General features: G+C 47.1%; 1 protein-coding gene across 1 annotated transcript in view; it reads right to left on the reverse strand.

Moving 5' to 3' along the window:
* Positions 1–678: 678 nt before the first annotated feature.
* The window catches only part of ADORA2B (adenosine A2b receptor), a 29,682-nt gene continuing 7,652 nt past the window's right edge, over positions 679–22,708 (reverse strand). Inside the window, exon 2 of the mRNA XM_001088484.4 lies at positions 679–1,743. Coding sequence (XP_001088484.2) covers positions 1,083–1,743 — 661 coding nt within the window. The 3' untranslated portion in view covers positions 679–1,082. The remainder of the gene's footprint in view (positions 1,744–22,708) is intronic.

The following is a 22,708-nucleotide window of genomic DNA, read 5'->3' on the forward strand; positions in this document are numbered from 1 at the left end:
CTGAGTAGCTGGGACTACAGGTGCCCACCACCACGCCCGGCTAATTTTTTTGTATACACACAGAGTTAAATTATTTTACTTAGTAAAATTTTCACACTTTGGGTTCCAAGAACTTAACGAAACTTCAACTTTGGAGAGAAGCAAAATTCCCTACCTAGCTCTAGAAGGCAGAATTTGGTAGAGGAGGGATCCCATTTCACCAGTTTCTTCCCCACGGGTAGTTTTCTGTATATGGAAAGGAATGGAGCTTAAAATTACATGATGAAAATTTGACTTATGAGAATATCATTTCCCTAAATTAATACAGCAGTTTTTTGATTGAATAATTATACTTTTTTTTTTTTTGAGACGGAGTCTCACTCTGTCACCCAGGCTGGAGTGCAGTGATGCAATCTGGGCTCACTGCAGCCTCCACCTCCCAGATTCACGTGATTCTCCTGCCTCAGCCTCCCAAGTAGCTGGGACTACAGGCACGTGCCACCATACCTGGCTAATTTTTGTATTTTTTAGTAGAGATGGGGTTGCACCATATTGGACAGGCTGGTTTTGAACTCCTAACCTCATGATCCGCCCGCCTTGGCCTCCGAAAGTGCTGGGATTACAGGTGTGAGCCACCGCGCCCAGCCGAATAATTATACTTTTAATTTTTGAGATCACCTTCCTAGGAACAAGTATACATTTTTAGTACGGCCAACTTTTATTTTTCCATTGCCTCTAAGTTAAAAATGATTTGCATTATAATAGTTCACAGTGTTTCACAGTAAAATAGTTTCAGTAATTTTCCACTATAAACAAGGCAGACTTTTAAAAACAAAAGTGTCTCTTAGAATCCATTCAAGCTGTCAGCGTCATCCACACAGTAAAAGCAGCTGAATAGATCATAAATATATTTGTCAACCCTTGGAGCCTACTAGTGACACATACGTATTAGCTAGATACGTGGTGGGTCCAGGGAAGTGCTCAAGAAAGGCAGTCCATGTCCTTGTGAGGTGTAGCTATCTTTCACAATGAGAATAAGCCAGCCGTGTCCTCTTTGTTTCCTGTGGATTTGTATCTTCTCCTGGAAGAGGTGAGAGCCTACATCATAGGCCCACACCGAGAGCAGGCTGTACCCCAGCCTGACCATCCCCACTCTTGACATCTGCTTGGCAGAGAAGATACCTGGAGATAATTTTGCGAAAAGTAGAGCGGAAGTCTCGGTTCCGGTAAGCATAGACAATGGGATTGACAACTGAATTGGCATGTGACAGAAGAATGGCCATGTTCATTGCCCACTTGGGCTTATTTTTACCCTGAGTTGGCTGGAAAAGAGTGACACAGTTAACAGCATGCACTGGTAGCCAGCACAGGGCAAAAATCCCCACAATCATGGCCAGTGACTTGGCTGCATGGATCTCCCGCTGGAGGGTAGTCCTCGAGTGGTCCATCAGCTCAGTGCGCTGAAGCTGCCTGCAGGCCACCATGAAGATCTTGATGTAGATCACCAGCATTATAAGCAGTGGGGGCAGAACACACCCAAAGAAATTGAAATACACCATGTAGCTCATGGGGACCACATTCTCAAAGAGACACTTCACGAGGCAGCAGCTTTCATTTGTGGTTCCATCCCAGGGTTCTGTGCAGTTGGTGGCACTGTCTTTACTGTTCCACCCCAGGAATGGAGTCAATCCGATGCCAAAGGCAAGGACCCAGAGGACAGCAATGACCCCTCTTGCTCGGGTCCCAGTGACCAAACTTTTATACCTGTTTAAAAGAACACCATCTGGTTATGGTCAGTTTATAGTGCTCTGCAACCACAATCCAAGACCCCGCCTCCTCTTTATTTCCATGACCCTTTAACAACCTCTGAAGTTCACCTTCCAGGGCACTATGGCCTTTACCCTCAACACTAAAGACATGCAAGCAGGGATGAGCAGCTTTGCTCTAGCAAATGCAATGAGATCTTCATTCTTGACTTAGTAACTCCTTTCTGTTTAGTGACAGAAGTCCTCACTTAATGTTCTCAGTAGGTTCTCGCAAACTGTGACTTAAAGTATATGTCATAGGAAGTTAACTCTTGTTTGTGTTGTTAAGTTTAGCCTAAAGCTGCCTCCTTACATATTTTAAATTTGGCCTAAAGGTTTCTCTTCATCGTGGACTATAACAAGTGGGGGTGTAGACAGACTAGCCTGCACTCATGCCAGTCCCCAACTTTTGACCAATCAGATGTGGCCAACTGTTTGAACCGTGTTCAAATAGGGTAAATGCCGAGCTATAACCAATCCAGCTGTTTCTGTACCTCACTTCCATTTTCTGTACGTCACTTTTCCTTTTTCTGTCCATTGCTTGCTTTTTCCTGTCCATAAATTATCTTCCACCACATGACTGCAGTGGAGTCTCTGAGCCTACTCTGGCTCAGCAGGCTGTGCAATTTGTGAATCATTCCTTGCTCAATTAAGCTCTTTTAAATTGAATTCAGCCGAAGTTTTTCTTTTGACAGTATCAACTGTGGTAAAACTGGCTTTGTTATACAGTGCATCATTTTGCTTCAAGTCACAGCTTCCAAGAACCGATCAACTTCCTATACTTCCTAATTACCTAGGTACCGCCCTCTGAGTCTAGGTCTTCCATAAGGTATTGTTCTAGGTCAGCAGTCCCCAACCTTTCTGGCACCAGGGACCAGTTTCATGGAAGACAGTGTTTCCACAGACCAGGGGTGGGGGTGATGCATCAGATTCTCATAAGGAGCGCACAACCTAGATCCCCTGCATGCGCAGTTCACAATAGGGTTCAGCTCCTGTGAGAATCGAATGCTGCCGATCTGACAGGAGGCAGAGCTCAGGCGGTAATGCTCGCCTGCCTGCTCACCTTCTGCTGTGTGGCCCAGTTCCTAACAGGCCACGGACCAGTACTAGTCTGCGGCCCAGGGCTTGAGGAACCCTGTTCTAGGTGCTTGAGATATACCAGTGAACAGAGCACACAGAGAGTCCTACTAAATTTTAAGACTCAAGAGTCTAGCAGGGGTAAACATAGTAAATACAAGTTAGTAAACAGTATGGATATGTGTGTGGTATGAAAAAACAGTAAGAAAGATCAGGATGGGCAGGACTGCAGTTTTAAAGAGGCCAACATCATGGATAAGGTGACACTTGAACAAAGGCCTGAGGCAGGAGTCAGCACCACCTGTGGCTCCAGGCAAGGATCTTTCTGGCTTCCCACAAACACCACAAGAGATTTGCCTAGGACTGGGCAGAATCATTTCTGAATACCTCTGCAGACTGCTGGAAAACAAGAGTCTGTCAATGCCCCTGTCTACTGAGAAATATTTGGGAAATAGCAAATATTAAAATGTTTTGGTCCTCTTTAAGCCATTAGATCAGGAGTTTGAGACCAGCCTGGGCAACACGGTGAAACTCCATCTCTACAAAAAAATACAAAACTTAGCCGGGCAGGGTGGTGTATATCTGTGGTTCCAGCTACTTGGGAGAATGAGGTGGGAGAGTCAGGATCACTTGTGCCCAGGAGGTGGAGGGTGCAGTGAGTTGTGATTGTGCCACTGCACTCCAGCCTGGGTAACACAGCAAGACCTAGTCTCAAAAAAACAAACAACAAAAACATGCTAGAAACCACTACTGGGGATACCAGTACAAAGGGACAAGGTCCTAGTCCTTAAGAGGTTGACCAGTATCCAGTTGAGGGATACGACATGTATCAGATAAGCAGGCTCTATGACAAGTGAGTTATGGGGCAAGAGAATGGGAGCAGCCACCTCTGCCTAACAGGTGACCAAGAAAGGAAGTGACCTTATAAGAGCAATATACCTAATATACCTTTTAGACATTTTGCTATAAACTAGTCTATCCATAGTTTATAGCAAAGGTATAAATTTTGTTATTAACAACTGGTCCATAATACATACATAATGTATAAATGAACATAATCAATGTAATAAGTAAATGAAATAAAAATCCTCTGTAATCTCTGGGAGAAAACTGGGAAATAATTTGACATTACCTGAAAACTTGCCTATTTATTTCCTTTACCTGCAGTGTAAGACGTACACTTCCCAGCATGGCCACAGAGCCCTCCAGCCTCAGCTCCACACATCCAGTGTCTGCCATTCTTGACCAATGGCTCCCTCTGGCTCATGCTATTCTCAACATCAGACAAAAGCATGTGTTGCTCTTATAAGGTCACTTCTTTTCTTGGTCACCTCTTAGGTAGAGGTGGCCACTCCCATTCTCCTGCCCCATAACTCACTTGTCATAGAGCTGGCTTATCTGATACCTGTGGTATCCCTCAACTGGAATGTCAGCCTCTTAAGGACTAGGACCTTGTCCCTTTGTATTGGTATCCTGAGGACCTAGCACAGTGCCCGGCACATAGTAGGTTCTTAATATGGCCATTACAGGCCAGGCATGGTGGCTCATGCCTGTAATCCCAGTACTTCAGGAGGTCGAGGTGGGTGCATCACTTGAGGTCAGGCATTTGAGACCAGCCTGGCCAACATGGTGAAACCACGTCTCTCCTAAAAATACAAAAATTAGCTAGGCACGGTGGTGGGCACCTGTAATCCCAGCTACTCAGGTGGCTGAGGCAGGAGAATTGCCTGAACCTGGGAGGCAGAGGATGCGGTGAGCCGAGATCACAACATTGCACTCCAACCTGGGCGACAGAGTGAGACTCCCATCTCAAAAAAAAAAAAAAAAAAAAAAAAAAGGCCATTACAAATACATTCATCATTTATTATCTGACTTTATTAAGCAGCTTTAAAGAATGACTCCACTTACTAAGAATACTTGAAGTTGCAGCCTGGACAGGCAGAAGAACCAGTAGTTTGCTGAGGAAGTTAATTGCGGTCTTGCCTCATAATTTACAATGATCTCTAATCTTTTCTACTCCCTCTTAGCAACAGGCAGCTCAATCATGGGCCCCTGGACTACAGAGGACCTGCTGGGCTCAGTTTTTTCACTGAATTTTTCTTGGCCAGTGAATCCATCCGTTTCCCGCCTCATTCAGGAATGTAAAGCCTTCCTTAGAAAAAGTTGTTCTTTGCCATTGCCTCACTGGAGGTGTGAACAACACAATTAGTCCCTGCAGCATAACAAGGAAGCCTCCCAAAGGCGGAGCACTAAGAATCACAGAACTTCAGGTCCATGAGGCAGCCCATGCAGCAGCCTGCCCTTACTCCTCCTTTGTTCACAGGACTAAGCTGTATCGAGTACAGCGGGTAACAGGTCAGCTCTGGGGGATAAACTTATATCTGGGATAAGGAAATGATGGCACTTCCATTCTCACGATTGGTCTAGTGGATCCATGAAGTGGTTCTGGCCAGTGAGACATACAAGGACATCTGCTAGGGGACCTCCAGGAAAGATTTTACTTCCTGATGAAGAGAGAGGGACCCATGAGGAGGGCTCTGCCCCATGCCCATCCTTTTCTGCTTTTGATGCTCTTGTGGAAGGGTGTGATGCCTAGAGCTGCAGCAGCCACACTGTGACCACGAGGGACAAGCCTGGAGACAAAGCTGATGGCAAAGCAGAAGACAACAGTAGAGCTTGGATCCTTGATGACACCTTTGAACCACCTGACTAACCCTAGAACCATCATGGCTCCGTATTCTGGTTTCAAAAGATAATTAAATGTTTTGATTGCTGATAACGCTGTGAGGTACTCTGTTAACGCAGCCAAACTGGAGAGGACTTTTATCTTTCTAATCCAATCTCTCTTATTTCACAAATAGGAAAACAAAGAAAAGAAAAACAAAGCTAATACACAAACCAAAGACCAGAAGCTAAATTAGTACTCAAGAGGCCTGTGTTCCTTGCACTATGTCATGCTGCCTCTTTTTTCCCAAAGCACTATTATATTTGGAGTACCCTGTACACAGAGGCTCATTCATGGGAGTGGCTTCCCACGAGCGTTCAGAACAACAACTGGAATCCACCCCATCTGAACTTCTCATAACTGCTGGATCCTACACATGTGCAAAACTGTCATGCCTTGTCTTGGATAAGGAAAAGCAGCTAATTCAATCAGTGGGGCAGCTGGTCACTGCCTTCTCTGTGAACCTCCATCACCACCTCTCTTCCCTGTTGGTTCATTAGTTCATTTGAAGAGTTTTTCATTTGTACCACACATTCTGCCAGGCACTGGAAACACAATCACTGCCCTCATGGAACATAAGCTAATGGGAAAGACATAAAATAAGTAAACATACAAATCTGAAACTATGAATTGGGATGGGCTCCGCCATACCAAAATGAATTGGATGTGCTGATAAGAAAAAAAACGGGAGGCCTTGGATACAGGATGTCAGGAAGGCCTTTCAGGCAGAAAGCTAAAGGTTGAGGAGTGAGAAATGTGAAAAATAGAACATTCCAGGCAGAGAGAACAGCATGTGCTAATAAGGCTTTCATGCAGGAAAATGAGCTCAAGATGAGGCAGGGGCCAGTTCATAGGCACTGGGACCCATGGAAGACTTAAGCAGGGGATGGTACTGATTTATGTTGTAAAAAGGTCACCTGGTCAGAGTACGGAGACTGAATTTTAGGGGAGCCAGAAGAAAAGCAGAGAGATCAGCTAGGAAACTATTTCGGTAGTTGACTCGAGAAAACGTCAGCTTGGGCCAGGGTGACAGCAAAGATGATGGAAATGGATATACTCTGTGGAGGCAGAACCAACAGGTCTTGAAGATCGATGGGTGCAGGAAGATGAAGACTGGAGGAGATTCCTTAGGGTTTTCCCCCTATGCGTGTGCATTTCCTGAAAGAGAAGATTAAAGGAAGAGTGGGATAAAGATCAAGAGAATGGTGGATGTGCTCGAACTGCTGAAAATGATCAGTAGTGAAGATGCAGGAAAAAGGGACAGATTATTATCATTATTGTATTTTATTTTTAATTATTTTTTTTTGAGATGGGAGTCTTGCACTGTCGCCAGGGCTGCAGTGCAACAGCGCGTCTTGGCTCACTGCAACCTCCGCCTCCTGGGTTCAAGCAATTCTCCTGCCTCAGCCTCCTGAGTAGCTGGGACTACAGGCGCCCGCCACCACGCCTGGCTTTTTTTTTTTTTTTTTTGTATTTTTAGTACAGACGGGGTTTCACTGTGTTAGCCAGGATGGTCTCTATCTCCTGACCTCGTGATCCGCCCGCCTCAGCCTACCAAAGTGCTGGGATTACAGGCGTGAGCCACCACGCCCGGCCAAAGGGACAGATGATTAAAGGAGATAAGAGTGGGAGGAGGTGAAGGATGCAGGGTCCAGGGCACGTGGGGAAGGACACTTCCTCAGCTGTAGTGGAAGGAAGAACAAGAACAGCACCAGTACACGGAGTGGGACAGTTGAGTCGTGAGAAGATGGGCCAGAATCTCCTTCGAGAACTGCTGTTACCTCAGAGAAGGGTGGAAAAAGTCATCAGTTGAGGCAGGGGAGGAACCACATGACCAAACCCCAAGTTTTGTTGACAGATACCTGCAGACCCTCCCCCAGGTGTCCGGATGGCTGGCACAGCTACCACCGCCTACACACCGCTCTTTGGGCAGCTCTGGGCTGTGGACCTCTCACATCTCATCAAACTACGCCTCCTAAGGTGAGAGCTGCTATCTTCAGTTTACAGATATGGAAGCCACAAGGCTCAGAAAGGCTACCTCATGTGCCTGCTGCTGCTAAACTGCAGTCAGGACACAGACCTCGTCTAATCTGATTCCAATTTCGCCCCAAACGACCGTTTTTCTGCATAGCAATCTACAGCTCTTCCATGTTCATCTCACAAATTCCAGCTCCCTCCTCTGCCTGACCACACAGCCATAAGTCAGCGGCTTGAAGACTTGAAGGAAGGGGTTTCTGCCACCCTCCTGGGAGGCAGTCCTCAAGGACAGCAAAAAGAGGCGTGCTGGAGGACATAACCAGACCCCTCAGCACAACCTCTGTAGGAAGTGGAGTGTTCTCTGCGATGTTACGGTATGTGTGTACAGTCACCTCGCAGTATGTACACATGGGGTTGGTTGCAGGACCCCCACGTATGCCAAAGTCCTCACATACTTAGGTTCCGCAGTTAGCAGCCCTCCATATACGTGGGTTTCACATCCCAGGAATACTGCATTTTCAGTCATGTTTGGTTAAAAAAAATCCAGTCCAAGTGGACCTGCGTAGTTCAAACCTGTGCTGTTCAAGGGTCAGCTGTGTTGGCTTTGGTCCGCAGTTCCTGGCACATAACTCCCATAGCCCTTGTTACTTCTCCCCAGACAGGCCATGATAACTAAAAACATATCTTCCTCTGTCTTTCTGTCTTGGAGCTGTCCATAAAGAAATTCTCTGACCTACCTTGTTTGATTGTGACTCATAAGACCCGCATTTCAGAAGGGGTCCTGCCCCTCCCCTAGAAGGAGCCACACAGGCCAAGCAGCATCGGAACAGATAGGTTTTGCTGAGTTTCCCCATTCAGCCTGTCAGTCTGAGATCATGCCCTTTTCATCCACTCACATTTCCACCCGGTTGTCCATGCTTGAGTCATGTCTATCCAATGAAGAATCCAAAAAAGGGCTACGAGGAAATGGTACGGAGAGCTTCAGGACAGCCAAACACATGGACGTTCCTGAAGGGTGGTGCACCCAAGGAGGGCATGGAAACGCCACGCTCCTCCTCACACCTCACCTTGTGTATCTCTTCATCTATGTCCTTTGTAATGTCATTAAAAAATTTTTTTTATATTTTTTTGAGACAGAATCTCGCTCTGCACTCCCAGGCTGGAGTGCAGTGGTACAGCTGAGGAAGTGTCCTTCCCCACGTGCCCTGGACCCTTCATCCTCCACCTCCTCCCATTCTTATCTTCTTTAATATTCTGTCCCTTTGGCCGGATGCAGTGGCTCACGCCTGTAATCCCAGCACTTTGGGAGGCCAAGGTAGGTGGATCACCTGAAGTCAGGAGTTCGAGACCAGCCTGGCCAACGTGGTGAAGCCCTGTCTCCACTAAAAAAACAAAAATTAGCTGAGTGTGCTGGCGCATGCCTGTGATCCCAGCTACTCATGAGGCTGAAGCAGGAGAATTACTTGAACCCAAGAGGCAGGGGTTGCAGTGAACTGAGATTGCACCATGGCACTCCAGCCTGGGCAACAGAGCAAGATTCCATCTCAAAAAAAAAAAAAAAAAAAGGACAAGCAGGTGTCCCTGCACTGGGCAGGACACTGGAAGGAACGCCTGGGGACTCTGGCATCTCAGGAGGGCTCTGGTAACTGCCTGCCATCCTGCCATGCCCTCTCCTTTCCCACTTCCTGCTGGGCCTCCGTCCTCTCCCCAGGCCTGTCTCCCTCCCTGGCCCCACCCCTTGCTGCAGACTCTGCCTCCCTCCCTGCACTCCGAACACCCTCAGGTCTGCATGCGCGTGTCCATCTTCCCAAAACATTCCTGAAGAGCATGGGCCACGTCCTTCCATTCACCAGCCCGTGGCAGTCACTGCTCTGCTGCAGAGGTCACTGAGCACTGCAGTGAGGCCAGGGAAGCAGGACAGCCGCCCCAAGTGTAGGAGAGTGGATAACAGGCGACTGAAAAGTGAACACAGGAAACACAGGCAGCTTTATTATTCCAAACAAGGCAGAAACAATCCCAGCCTTTGCAGACCCACACAAAAGGGGGGTTCTGGGAAAGTCCACACTCTGGGAAATGACTATGCCCCACCACTGTGTATGGAGCTATGCTCTGATCCATCCATTCACCTTATAAGGAGCTCATTAGCTAAGAAGATTGATAGAAAAACAGTCACATGGAGGGAATCAACAAAAGGAAACAGCGTGAACACGGAGGTTACGTAAGGAAACGAGGAACCGCCAAGGCCTGCATAACAAGCGCTGGCCTACTTCTGGGGCAGGGTCTCCTCCTGCTCTGACTCTGTGGCCCTCAGCTCAAACCAGGCTTAGAAATCAATTCCTAGTTCTAAGGTGCTCCTAGTATAGATCAAGGGCAGCTACCTGGGGAGTGACATTGAGCCTGGCCAGTCCAGCCACAGGCTGGATGGAGCCTGAGCTTCCCATCAGAAACGCTGGCCCCAGAACCTGCCTCCAGGTTGCTGCTGAGGCTTTTAACATAAGACGGAATGTGTACAAAGCACTTTATAAACGCAGATTGCTAAGTAAATGCACACAGAGTTCTACTGCCGCTTATTAAAAGTGTTTCCTGTTTGTTTTAGGGACGTTTCTTCCCTTTATAGTCTATCTAGCTCACAAGTTTTAAATTCCTCTGAAATACATACATTTCTGCTATAAAGCAATATATACATTCTTAGAAAACCTCATGTTATCTTATTGTACATAATTAACAGGCCTTCTGTGAAACATGAGGCTAGAGCAGACCACTCAAACCTACAAAATGTTGTCACTAGAGCACTAACAAAATCTTTTGGGCCATCCAGGCAGACAGCTCAGTGGGGCGAGAGGCTGCCACCGTGGGTATTAAAACTGCACCAAAAGAGTCAAATAGAAAGCCTGGCAAACTTTAATTAGAGCAAGGCTGACAGGTGCCAAGACAGTGCAGATGAAAAAGGAGTTCTAGGCCGAGGCAGGCGGATCATGAGGTCAGGAGATCAAGATCATCCTGGCTAACACGGTGAAACCCCATCTCTACTAAAAATACAAAAAATTAGCCGGGCGTGGTGGCGGGCGTCTGTAGTCCCAGCTACTCAGGAGGCTGAGGCAGGAGAATGGCGTGAACCTGAGAGGCGGAGCTTGCAGTGAGCCGAGATCGCACCACGGCACTCCAGCCCGGGCGACAGAGCAAGACTCCGTCTCAAAAAAAAAAAAAGAAAAGAAAAAGGAGTTCTGAGCCAGGGGGCTCTTACTAAGTGGGGCCTGGAGGCAGTGTAGCCTGCCACGGCCAAGACCCCAACAGGCTAGGATGTGGCTTTCTACGGGAGTGCCAGCTGCAGGCACTGGTTTTTTCTTGTTCCCAGGAGCCCACAGGGCTGACTGCGGCAGAGCAGTCAAAGGGCTTTTTCCTTTCCTGCTGAAGACTGTCATTCTCCTCCCCCCATTCCATCTCCTTTGCCTAGGCAAAATCACAGGTGAACTAAAACAATGTCTCCATTACACCAACATCCTTCCCCTGCTCACCTGCCAGGCATGAATTAATTCACAGTACAGAAGTTCACATGGAAGCAGAGTAGCTTATCTGCCCCTGAGCTCTCAGGGCAGCTCATGACCGCCCAGAGCACCTCTTCCGTGTACCTACCACATGACTGCATTTTCTGTCTCCACTGAAGGATGAGCTCCTCCGTGGAACAGACTCACAGCTGTATCCAAAACACCTAACACTGCCTGGCAAGCAAATGGTGAGAGAAAGCCTGAGTTTATAAGAAGGGAACAGAACCCCGCCTTCTTAATCAAAGAAATGTGTGGAACACCCACTTTTGGGACTTGGGAGTTCTAAATAAAGCAAGGTATCAAGTGCGTGAACACGGTTTCAGCTTCAGCTTACAAACCACTAGAGGCTGTCTATGTAAGAGCAGATATTGTTATGACGAGTCTCTGAGCAGCCTCCCATTTTTCAGATCTCCCATGGGACCAAACTATAAAACTTTTTCTGTTTGTTTGTTTGTTTTTGAGATGGAGTCTCACTCTGTCGCCCAGGCTGGAGTGCATCTCGGCTCACTGCAAGCTCCGCCTCCTGGGTTCACGCCATTCTCCAGTCTCAGACTCCTGAGTAGCTGAGACTACAGGCGCCCGCCGCCATGCCGGCTAATCTTTTGTATTTTTAGGAGAGACGGGGTTTCACCGTGTTAGCCAGGATGGTCTCAATCTCATGACCTCGTGATTCGCCCACCTTGGCCCTCCCAAAGTGCTGGGATTACAGACGTGAGCCACTGCTCCCGGCCACATTTTTTTTTTTAATATTCATCCATTTTTCAGATTTCCTATGGTACCAAACTATAAAAGGTTTTTTTTTTTAAATATTCACGAACAGAAAAATAAATAGAAATTTTAATAGCACTATAACAATTAAAAAAGTAGAATTCACCTTTTTTTTTTTTTTTGAGACGTAATCTTGCTCTTGTCGCCCAGACTGGAATGAAAGTGCAGTGTCATGATCTCAGCTCACTGCAACCTCCACCTCCCAGGTTCAAGCAATTCTCCTGCCTCAGCCTCCTGAGTAGCTGGGATTACAGGTGCCTGCCACCACGCCTAGCTAATTTTTTTGTATTTTTAGTAGAGACGGGGTATCACCATGCTGGCCAGGCTGGTCTCGAACTCCTGACCTCTGGTGATCCCCCCGCCTCAGCCTACCAAAGTGCTGGTATTACAGGTGTGAGCCACCCCGCCCAGCCTAAAATTCATCATTTTAAACCTTCCCACAAAGAAAACTTTAGGCCCAGATGACTTCACTAATTAATTCTACCAAACATTTAAGGAACAAATAAAATCATTCTTATACACAAAAAAAAGCCGGGCGCGGTGGCTCAAGCCTGTAATCCCAGCACTTTGGGAGGCTGAGACGGGCGGATCACGAGGTCAGGAGATCGAGACCATCCTGGCTAACGCGGTGAAACCCCGTCTCTACTAAAAAATACAAAAAAAGAAAAAAAACTAGCCGGGCGCAGTGGTGGGCGCCTGTAGTCCCAGCTACTCAGGAGGCTGAGGCAGGAGAATGGCGTAAACCCGGGAGGCGGAGCTTGCAGTGAGCTGAGATCCGGCCACTGCACTCCAGCCTGGGCGACAGAGCGAGACTCCGTCTCAAAAAAAAAAAAAAAAGAAAAAGAAAAAAAGTAGATACTATTCGATTTTACTTGTACAAAGTTCAGGTCTAGGAACGGGAAGCAGGTTTCTCCGCCATCTGTGTCCTGAGAGCAAACCACCTTGTCTCTGCAGACAGTCATAGCTGTAGCCAGGAGGCGAGTCTGAGGAAAGGAGAGCATCTGCCTGCCCACTGGATAGCAAGGTTTGGTCACCAGAGGTTACTTTCAGGCTGAGTCTTCCCAGGAGGCCCTGGCCCTGGACTGCTCTGGCTCCTGCGGGGTTCTCATCTACTCCAGCAAGTTCAGACATGTCTGAATTCCAGTGGTGGACCTGGCTGGGCCTGAGCTGAGCCCACCTGCCTTATGTGAAGGTGGTTGGGAGAGATACCATTTGTCCTTCACAGTCACCTAAGAACAACAGATGAGCAATACAGGTCGCGGTCAAGAAAGCTGGCAGCACTCCCAACCAGCTTCCTATGGCAATAAGAGGCAATCCAAGGTGGTCCACCAGTGATTCAACCAGTTGAGGTGAGGGTAGGGGCTAGAACCAGGTCTCCCAGAGTTCCCCCTTTGGGATTGGTGATTCTCATGCGCTGTTTTCATGGATCACATGGGACACAGAGACAGCCCAAAGCTGCTGGGCTCCAGACTCTGATCTCCTTCGCATAAAATAAGCAGCCCTTGAGACAAAGGGCTGCTGCCTGGAACCAGACCAGAAGAGAACAGGACAATCTGTCCTCTGCCCCAAAAGTGCCCTCCCATGGCTGGGGTCACGGAACACTGCCTCAGATGTGACATTAACTGTCAAAAGCATCAGCCGCCATAAACACAAGCGACCAGTGAGAGAGGACATGAGAAGGCACTTGGTTGATGTGGTGTCTGCCAGGTTTCTCCATCATAACGTTCCCATTTTAATTAGTAGGTATCTTGTGGTACGTGTTTGGGGACTGTAAGAATCTTATTCTTCATCAAACTCTCAACTATGAGTTTTAGCACCTACTGATGATTCTTGCCTGAATCAGTTCTTACTATGGCAGTCGTGAAATGGTGATTTGCTTAACTCAATCATTCCTTCTCATTAATTAGACGGCATTCTATTGTAAGCAAGAGTTCTTGTAATTCACTATTTTTTTAAAAAAAAAAACCTCCTTCCTCTGTTTATTGCTAGGGCCCAGAAAAAATGATACTCCAGTAGCACTAAGCAAATCTACTCAAATCTTGGTTTCTATATGCAGTTCTCCACTAAAAGGAACCAAGGCTCTTTGGAAAATGGCTAGTACTCAAACTGGAAACTATAACGTGAGCCTGGAATACCTTTCTATGCCAAAATATAGGAAAGTGCTCAAAAACAATAGGAACACTCAAACAGAAGTGGCCTTGTAGGCCTTCTGTCACTGGCTGACCTTGGGCATCAAAATAAATAACACGGGCCAGGCACGGTGGCTCACGCCTGTAATCCCAGCACTTTGGGAGGCCGAGGCGGGTGGATTGCCTGAGGTCAGAAGTCCGAGACCAGCCTGGCCAACACGGTGAAACCCCGTCTCTACTAAAAATACAAAACTTAGCCGGGCGTGGTAGCAGGCACCTGTACTCCCAGCTACTCAGGAGGCTGAGGCCAGAGAATCTCTTGAACCCGGGAGGCAGAGGTTGCAGTGAGCTGAGATCGCGCCATTGCACTTCAGCCTGGATGACAAGCACATAACTCTGTCTCAAAAAAATTAAAAAAATAAAAATAAAATAAATAAATAACACGAATGGATTATAACTCATTTAATGAAAATAAAATTCCATAAGTCCATACTGACATTAATAAAATAAGGAAGGGCAAGCAGAAGCTAAAGCATGTCTTTACAGAAGAATGGAAACTGATAAATGTGGAAGGAATGAGGAAAAAAAGAAAATTAACAATTTTTGTTTTGTTTTGTTTTGAGACGCAGTCTCGCTCTATTGCCCAGGCTGGAGTGCAATGGCGCGATCTCAGCTCACTGCAACCTCCGCCTCCCGGAACAATTCTCCTGCCTCAGCCTCCCAAGTAGCTGGGATTTCAGGTGCCCACCACCACGCTCAGCTAATTTTTGTATTTTTAGTAGAGACAGGGTTTCACCATGTTAGGCAGGATGGTCTTGAACTCCTGACCTCAAGTGATCCACCCGCCTCAGCCTCCCAAAGTGCTGGGATTACAGGCATGAGCCACTGCACCCAGCCTGAAAATTACCATTTTCTAATCACCGTGGTTGCTGTGATTTGAATGTGTCCCCTGAAGTTCATGTGTTAGAAACTTAATCTCCAATGCAACAGTGCTGAGAGGTGTGACCTTTAAGAGGCGATCAGGTCATGAGGGCTCTGGCCTCAGGAATGAATTAATGTCACTATCATGGGAGTGGGTTCATTATCTTGAGAGTGGGTCTGTTATAAACGCAAATGCAGCCTTCTCTTGCTTGCTCATTCTCTCACCTCTCTTACCCTCTCACTTTCTGCCATGGGATGATGCAGCAAGAAGCCCCTCGCCAGATGCTGGCACCTTAATATCAGACTTCCCAGCCTTCGTAACTGTGAGAATATATTTGTTTTCATTATAAACTATGCAGTCTGTGGTATTCTGTTATAACAGCATAGAATGGACTAAGACAATAGTAATAACTCATTCAGGCAAGAATCATCAATGGGGAAAACATACCCTTACAGTGAAGAACCCTGGCAGACATAACCTTCACCATGTGATCAGATTTATACCAACAATGGGAGAAACAGGCATTGTGTCCTTCTTATTTGATGGACTGACTGAGGATACAACATCACTCATGTAGACAGTATTGCCACCAAAAAGGTTTAACCTGAATGTAACCATAAGGAAACAACCAAACTCAACTTGAGGGACGTTTGGCAAAATCACCTGAACTCAACAATGTTAATTTTTTTTTTTTTCCGAGAAAAGGTCTTACTCTGTTGCCTAGGCTGAAGTGCAGTGGTACACTCATTATTATATTAGGGTGATGCAAAACTAATAGCTACTTTTGCCTTTTTTTTTTTTTTTTTTTTTTTTTAGACGAAGTCTTACTCTGTCGCCCAGGATGGAGTGCAGTGGCACAATCTCCGCTCACTGCAAGCTCCATCTCCCAGGTTCACACCATTCTCCTGCCTCAGCCTCCTGAGTAGCTGGGACTACAGTCACCCGGCTAATTTTTTGTATTTTTAGTAGAGACTGGGTTTCACTGTGTTAGCCAGGATGGTCTTTATCTCCTGACCTTGTGAATCGCCCGCCTCAGCCTCCCAAAGTGCTGGGATTACAGGCGTGAGCCACCGCGCCCGGCCAGTATGTGCCTTTTTTTAATGGCAAAACCACAATTACTTTTGCACCAATCTAATAGCTCACTGTAACCTTGAACTCCTGGGCTCAACCAATCCTCCCACCTCAGCCTCCTGAATAGCTAGGAATACAGGCATGCGCCACCACACTTGACTAATTTTCTTATTTTTCATAGAGATGGAGCCTCGCTGTGTTGCCCAGGCTAGTCTTGGACTTCTGGCCTCAAATCATCCTCCTGCTCGGCCTCCCATTACAGGTGTGAGTCAACACGCCTGGATGAAAATATTAACGTCTTGAAAGACTAAAACAAACAAACAAAACACTGAGGAACTCTTTCAGATTAAAGGAACATATTAAATGCAAGCATGACCTTTTAATAGAATCCGGATTTTTTAAAAAGAACAACTATAAAGATATGATTGGATAACTGGGAACATCTGACTATAGACTGTGGTACCTATTACAATTTCTGAATGTGGCCAGGCACGGTGGCTCACGCCTGGAATCCCAACACTTTGGAAGGCCGAGACGAGTGGATCACCTGAGGTCAGGAGTTCACGACCAGCCTGGCCAACATGGCAAAACTCCATCTCTACTAAAAATACAAAAATTAGCCGGGCATGGTGGCATGCACCTGTAATCCCAGCTACTCGGGAGGCTAAGGCAAGAGAATCGCTTGAACCCAGGAGGTGGGGTTGCAGTGAGCTGAGATCGCGCCATTGCACTCCAGCCTGGGTGATAGAGCAAGATTCTGTCTTAAAAAAAAGAAAAAAAAAAAATCGGAATGTGATCATTGTGCCAGTGTATGTGTGTGAGAGAGAAACCAAATGTAGCAAAATATTCATAATTTGTGAATGTAAGTGAAAGACATAGTAATGCACTGTATTACTTGTGCAACTTAAAAGTTGTGAAACAATGCACTGTTTCAGAATGACTCATTATTTCTGAAACCACAAACTTCGTTAGATGAGTCAGATACAAATATGTACTGTACTCATTTTGTAATTTTTTTAAAGTCCCTGCAATTAAAAAACTAGGTCGCTAAATGATTTCTAAAAATGCCAAATTTAGGAGGTATTTTATCCCTCTGTAACACTACTAACCATTCCCCTGCTGGTTTTGTAGTAAAGCCAGTCCAGCTTTTCTGCCTCTTCAGTTTCTCCTATCTCTCCTCTCAGGACACCCCATGTGGGATTCTTATCTTTAGGCGACAAGCTCATCGGTTCAGAGCTAATCCCACCCCCGAGTATACACACACAGAGACACATGTTCATTTGCATGCACACGCATACTGCCAACTCTTAAATATGTCACAAGCCAAGCCAGTGACTGGACAATGTATGGGGAATAATGAGAAAGTTTAAATGGGGAAGGGAAGAGGCAGGAGTAATGAACGGTGCAGGGCTCCCATAGAGCAGGAGGAGTTGGCTCCAGAGCCAGCTGGAAGAACTAGCAGCCCCAAACTCCCCAAGACTCGATCACTACTGCATCTCTCAACCTGCAGGCACCTTAAACACAACCTAGGCAACACCTTCCCAAAGCCCCCCATCTTCAGGATGGCATCACCCAGGCGACTGAAAATCTGGGAGTCATCCTGGAGTCTTCCCTCTCCCTCATCTCCACATCCAACTGAGTCACCAAGTCCTCCTGAACCTGTCCCCGTGTGCCCTGTCTTCTAGCCAGAAGGACACGACTATGTGCTGTCGATTAGATCCGCTTGCCAGTCACGCGCGCTGACTCATCACGGCTCCACGACTGCAGATCTCACGCACATCAGTTCCACTCAGCCTGGCCCTAACTACCCACATTTCTAGGTGTCGCTCACTGATTGTGGCTCCAGGGCCCATCCGTGGTTCTCAGGACTCTTTCCTACATGATTTCACCTGTGGCTCCTCTGCTCCAGACTGCTGAACTCCATGGCTGGCATCAAACATCAGCCTTCTCTGGTACAGAAATTGCGGTTCTACGAGTCTCCAATATCTGTAGAGTCTGCTGCCACCTCCATGGCCTCTGCCCTGGTCATGCTTTTTTCCTTCTCACCTGGATGGCAAGTGGCTACCCTATATCATCTTGTCCCATCCATTCCTTCCTTCGCCTGTCCAGTGACTTTTAAAATGCAAACCTGACCACATCAAACTCCAGATTAAAATCCTACCTTGGCATTCCAAGTTCCACCTAATTATCTCTCCTCACAAAATCACACTTTAATGACAGTAAAGAAACACAGGCTGGGTGCAGTGGCTCATGCCTGTAATCTTGGCACTTTGGGAGGCTGAGGCGGGTGGATCACCTGAGGTCAGGAGTTCGAGACCAGCCTGACCAGCATGGTGAAACCCCATCTCTACTAAAAACACAAAAATTAGCTGGGCATGGTGGTGGCATGTGCCTGTAATCCCAGCTACTTGGGAGGAGGAGCCAAGAGAATCGCTTGAACCCAGGAGGCAGAGGTTGCAGTGAGCCAAGACTGCACCATTGCACTCCAGCCTGGTCAGTAAGAGAGAAACTCTGTCTCCAAAAAAACAAAACAAAACAAAACAAAACAAAAAAAACAACACATAATCATCCTAAAAACAGAAGTAGAGGGTGATATCAGCAAACCAGAGATTTTGATAAGTTTCTAAAAACAGAAGGTGGACAGGATCATCATCATGAACCATGGAGCCCTAAATTGGAAACATGGATGGCCAGGATGAGAGGCTCCAGTCTAGCAAACAGCAGGGATCAGAATGGGATCAAGAAAAGAACAGAAAAAAAAAAAAAAGAGAAAATAAATAAAAGTTAAAAAATAAATAAATTTAAAAAAAAAAAAAAAAAGAACAGATATCGAGAGGAAGACAGCCTACAGGCCAGCTTTGGGAGCTGTGGCATTGATCCCCTCCCCCTCCCACTCTCTCCCCAGGCTGCAGCTAGAGACCTAGTGATAAAGGGTGGGGGAGGGGAAGAGTTTAGATTAGGTACACTCTGTGCCACACGAGGAATCTCAACCATGTGAATCTAAAAAATGTTTTTCAAAGTCAATTTAAAATCCTTTCGTCTTCATCAAAAGTAAACATATGAATGCCAAAACTGTATTTAAAAAATAGAAGAACAAAGGAAAAAAAATCAAGGAACTCTTCCAGAGAATGAGAAAGCACTGGGAACTGTAAGAGAACAGTGATCAGGAAAGGAGGGGACGTCCCCATCTGCCTATTAAGAATCCCAGAGGCGTGACTCACACCTGTAATCCCAGCACTTAGGGAGGCAGAGGCAGGCAGATCGCTTGAGGTCAGGAGTTCGAGACCAGCCTGGCCAACATGGTGAAACCCCGTCTCTACCAAAAATATAAAAAATTAGCTGGGGGTGGTGGTGCATGCCTGTAATCCCAGGTACTCGAGAGGCTGAGGCAGAAGAATCACTTGAACCTGGGAGGTGAAAGTTGCAGTGAGCCAAGATCGTGCCACTGTACTCCAGCCTAGGTGACAGAACAAGACTGTCTCAAAAAATAAAAAAGGAATCCCAGAGGCGGCCAGGTGCGATGGCTCTTGCCTGTAGTCCCAGAACTTTGGGAGGCCAAGGTGGGCAGATCACCTGAGGTCAGGAGTTCAAGACCAGCCTGGCCAACATGGTGAAACCCCATCTCTACTAAAAATACAAAACATAGCCAGACATGGTGGTGCATGCCTGTAATCCCAGCTACTCGGGAGCTTGAGGCAGGAGAATTGCCTGAGCCCGGGAGACAGAGGTTGCAGTGAGCCCAGATCATGGCACTGCACTCCAGCCTAGCCAACAAGAACGAGACTCTATCTCAAAAAAAAGAAAAAAGAAAAAATCCCAGAGGAAAGAACAGAGGAAATGGAGAGAAGGAATTAATCAAGAAAATACAGTTTTCGCTTGGTATACACAGGGGATTTGTCCTTGGGCACCCAAGTACACCAAAATCCGCATCAAATCCTGAAGTGGGCCCCCAGGAAAAGTTGGCCCCCTGTATACTCGGGTTCACATCCCACAAATACTATGTTTTCAATCTGCGTTTGGTTGGAAAAAAATCCATTTTAAGTGGACCCACGCAGTTCAAACCCAAGTTGTTCAAGGGTCAACTGTATTCTTTGAAAATTTCAGAGCTGGACCTAAGTCTTCAGGTTGGCAAGGTTCACCTACTAGTGCCATCCTCAATGAAGGAGAAAAAATAAGAGTCACTATTTAGACCCAGCCTCACGAAATTTCAGAACACCAAGGAAAAACAAATGATGTCAAAGTTTCCCAGTGCAGAGATACAAGTTACAAGTAGTTACAAGTAAGAATCCTTATGCACCAGACTTTGTGAGCAATACCGGATGTTACAGCAACCCCTTCAGACATCTGAGGGAAAACAATTCCGAACCACAAGCCATCAACCAACCAATCATATGTGAGAAATAAAAACTTTTTTTTGAGACAGGCTCTGTTGCCCAGGCTGGAGTGCAGTGGTGTGAACGCAGCTCACTGCAGCCTCAACCTCCTGGGCTCGAGCGATCCTCCTGCCTCAGCCTCCCAATGGGCTGGGATTACATCTGTGAGCCATTGCACCAGGCCAAAAAAACATTTTTTACATGTAAGAACCCAGAAAGTTTATCTCCATGTCTAACAAATATGAAATCCTAGAAAGAGAACACGGAATGCAGGAAATGCTGGAACCACTCCAAGGGCACAGTAAAGGAAGCCCTAGCAGCTATGTGGCACACGTAGAAAGGGGGTGAGGAGGCTCAGCATGAGGGTGATTAAGCAGCTGGCTGACCATGAGGATGTGGGAAGGCATGCTTCTTCCTTTAACTTTCTAATTTCCAGATGGGAAATGCTAATTTCCAGATGGTAAGCCTGAAGCAGGCTAAAATATGACATAATTTTGAGTAATGTCTGAGTAATGAATAGCATCTAAAAATAGGATCCTAGGCCAGGCGCAGTGGCTCACACCTGTAATCCCGGCACTTTGGGAGGCCGAGGCAGATGGATCACCTGAGGTCAGGAGTTCGAGACCAGCCTGGCCAACGTGGTGAAACCCCGTCTCTACTAAAAATAGAAAAATTAGCCAGGCGTGGTGGCACATGCCTGTCATCCCAGCTACTCGGGAGGCTGAGGCAGGAGAATGGCGTAAACCCGGGAGGCGGAGCTTGCAGTGAGCTGAGATCGCACCACTGCACTCCAGCCTGGGCGACAGAGTGAGACTCCGTCTTTAAAAAAAAAAAAAAAAATGTACATGGTATAAACCTTAACTGCATAAAAGTCATGGTATAATGCAAATGTGTTCAATACACAATCTGTGCAGAGGAAGCCATGAGAAATAGTGGCTGCCTCTGACAGGCAAAGTAGGAAAGCAGAGATCCGAGACAGGTGACATCTCCACAGCTTCCCCTGTGCAGGATCGGTTTCTTTATAGCAGCATGAGTTACCTTTCAAAAGGAAGACCTCATGAGAGGCAGCGGGCTCACCGTAACAGCGCAGCTCACAGAAACCAGGAGCAGACCTGGGAAAGGAATGGGGGACACGCTCTTCCTCGTTTTTCTTGACAGTCAGCAGATATAATCACCACCTGACAGAAATACAGGCCGAAATGTCCACAGGAAAAAAATCAAAACACAACAGAAATTAAAGTGGGACGTGGGGGAGAAGGCTGGCATGAGCCACGGGCCTCGCGGCTCACAATCGGGAGTCAACAGATTCTGCTTCCAAGATGGCAGCACAAAACCAGGGCTCAGCCCGGAGCACCCCTCGGGGCAAATGCCAAGAGAAATGGTCTGGGGGCTGCCCCTGGCAGAGGGACTGTCGGGGGGCTCTTGCTTTCCTTCTTGGGCCCTTTTGTACTTTTGATTGTTTACTTCTTTTTTTTTTTTGAGACGGAGTCTCGCTCTGTCGCCCAGGCTGGAGTGCAGTGGCTGGATCTCAGCTCACTGCAAGCTCCGCCTCCCGGGTTCACGCCATTCTCCTGCCTCAGCCTCCCGAGTAGCTGGGACTACAGGCGCCACCACCACGCCCGGCTAGTTTTTTTTTTTTTGTATTTTTTTTAGTAGAGACGGGGTTTCACCGTGTTAGCCAGGATGGTCTCGATCTCCTGACCTCGTGATCCGCCCGTCTCGGCCTCCCAAAGTGCTGGGATTACAGGCTTGAGCCACTATGCCCAGCCTGATTGTTTACTTCTATGCCCACTGGTTGATTTGTAACTCAAAAACATAGAAAATAATAAATGCGACTCCTTCATGGACTCACCAGCACCTTCAGGACAAAATCCAAACCCCTCAGCAAGCTCTAGGCCCTCCTCCAGCTGCCTGCTCCCTGGCCCGTCCCCCACCACAGCCCGAATCTCGTGCCCACTCACATCCCCAAAGTGCGAAGCACCCAAGGTGCCAGGCCAGCTCAGGAGTCCCCCTGCTCCGGCGTACCCTGCACTCCCAGCTCCGCAGGCGCTCTCCTCCCACCTACCACACCGCTCAACCCTCCACCCTACAGAAGAAGCACTGCCCCTCAGCCCAGACTGAGTGGAAGCCTGCCTGCCCGCCCGTGCCTGGCACAGGCTGTTCTCCACTTCAATTCTGTCCAAGAAGATACATTTGCTATTTGCCATTGAATTCCCACTGCCCATGGTGCTGTCTCTGGCTGGTGAGCCACAGAGTCCAAGAGCCTGTCAAGTTAATACCTTAGGGAAGAATAATCATGGTTAAAGCCTCATTCTGGAGTCAGTAATGAATCTGAGG

This window comes from Macaca mulatta, chromosome 16 (genome assembly GCF_049350105.2).
Source record: "Macaca mulatta isolate MMU2019108-1 chromosome 16, T2T-MMU8v2.0, whole genome shotgun sequence".
Taxonomy (NCBI): domain Eukaryota; kingdom Metazoa; phylum Chordata; class Mammalia; order Primates; family Cercopithecidae; genus Macaca; species Macaca mulatta.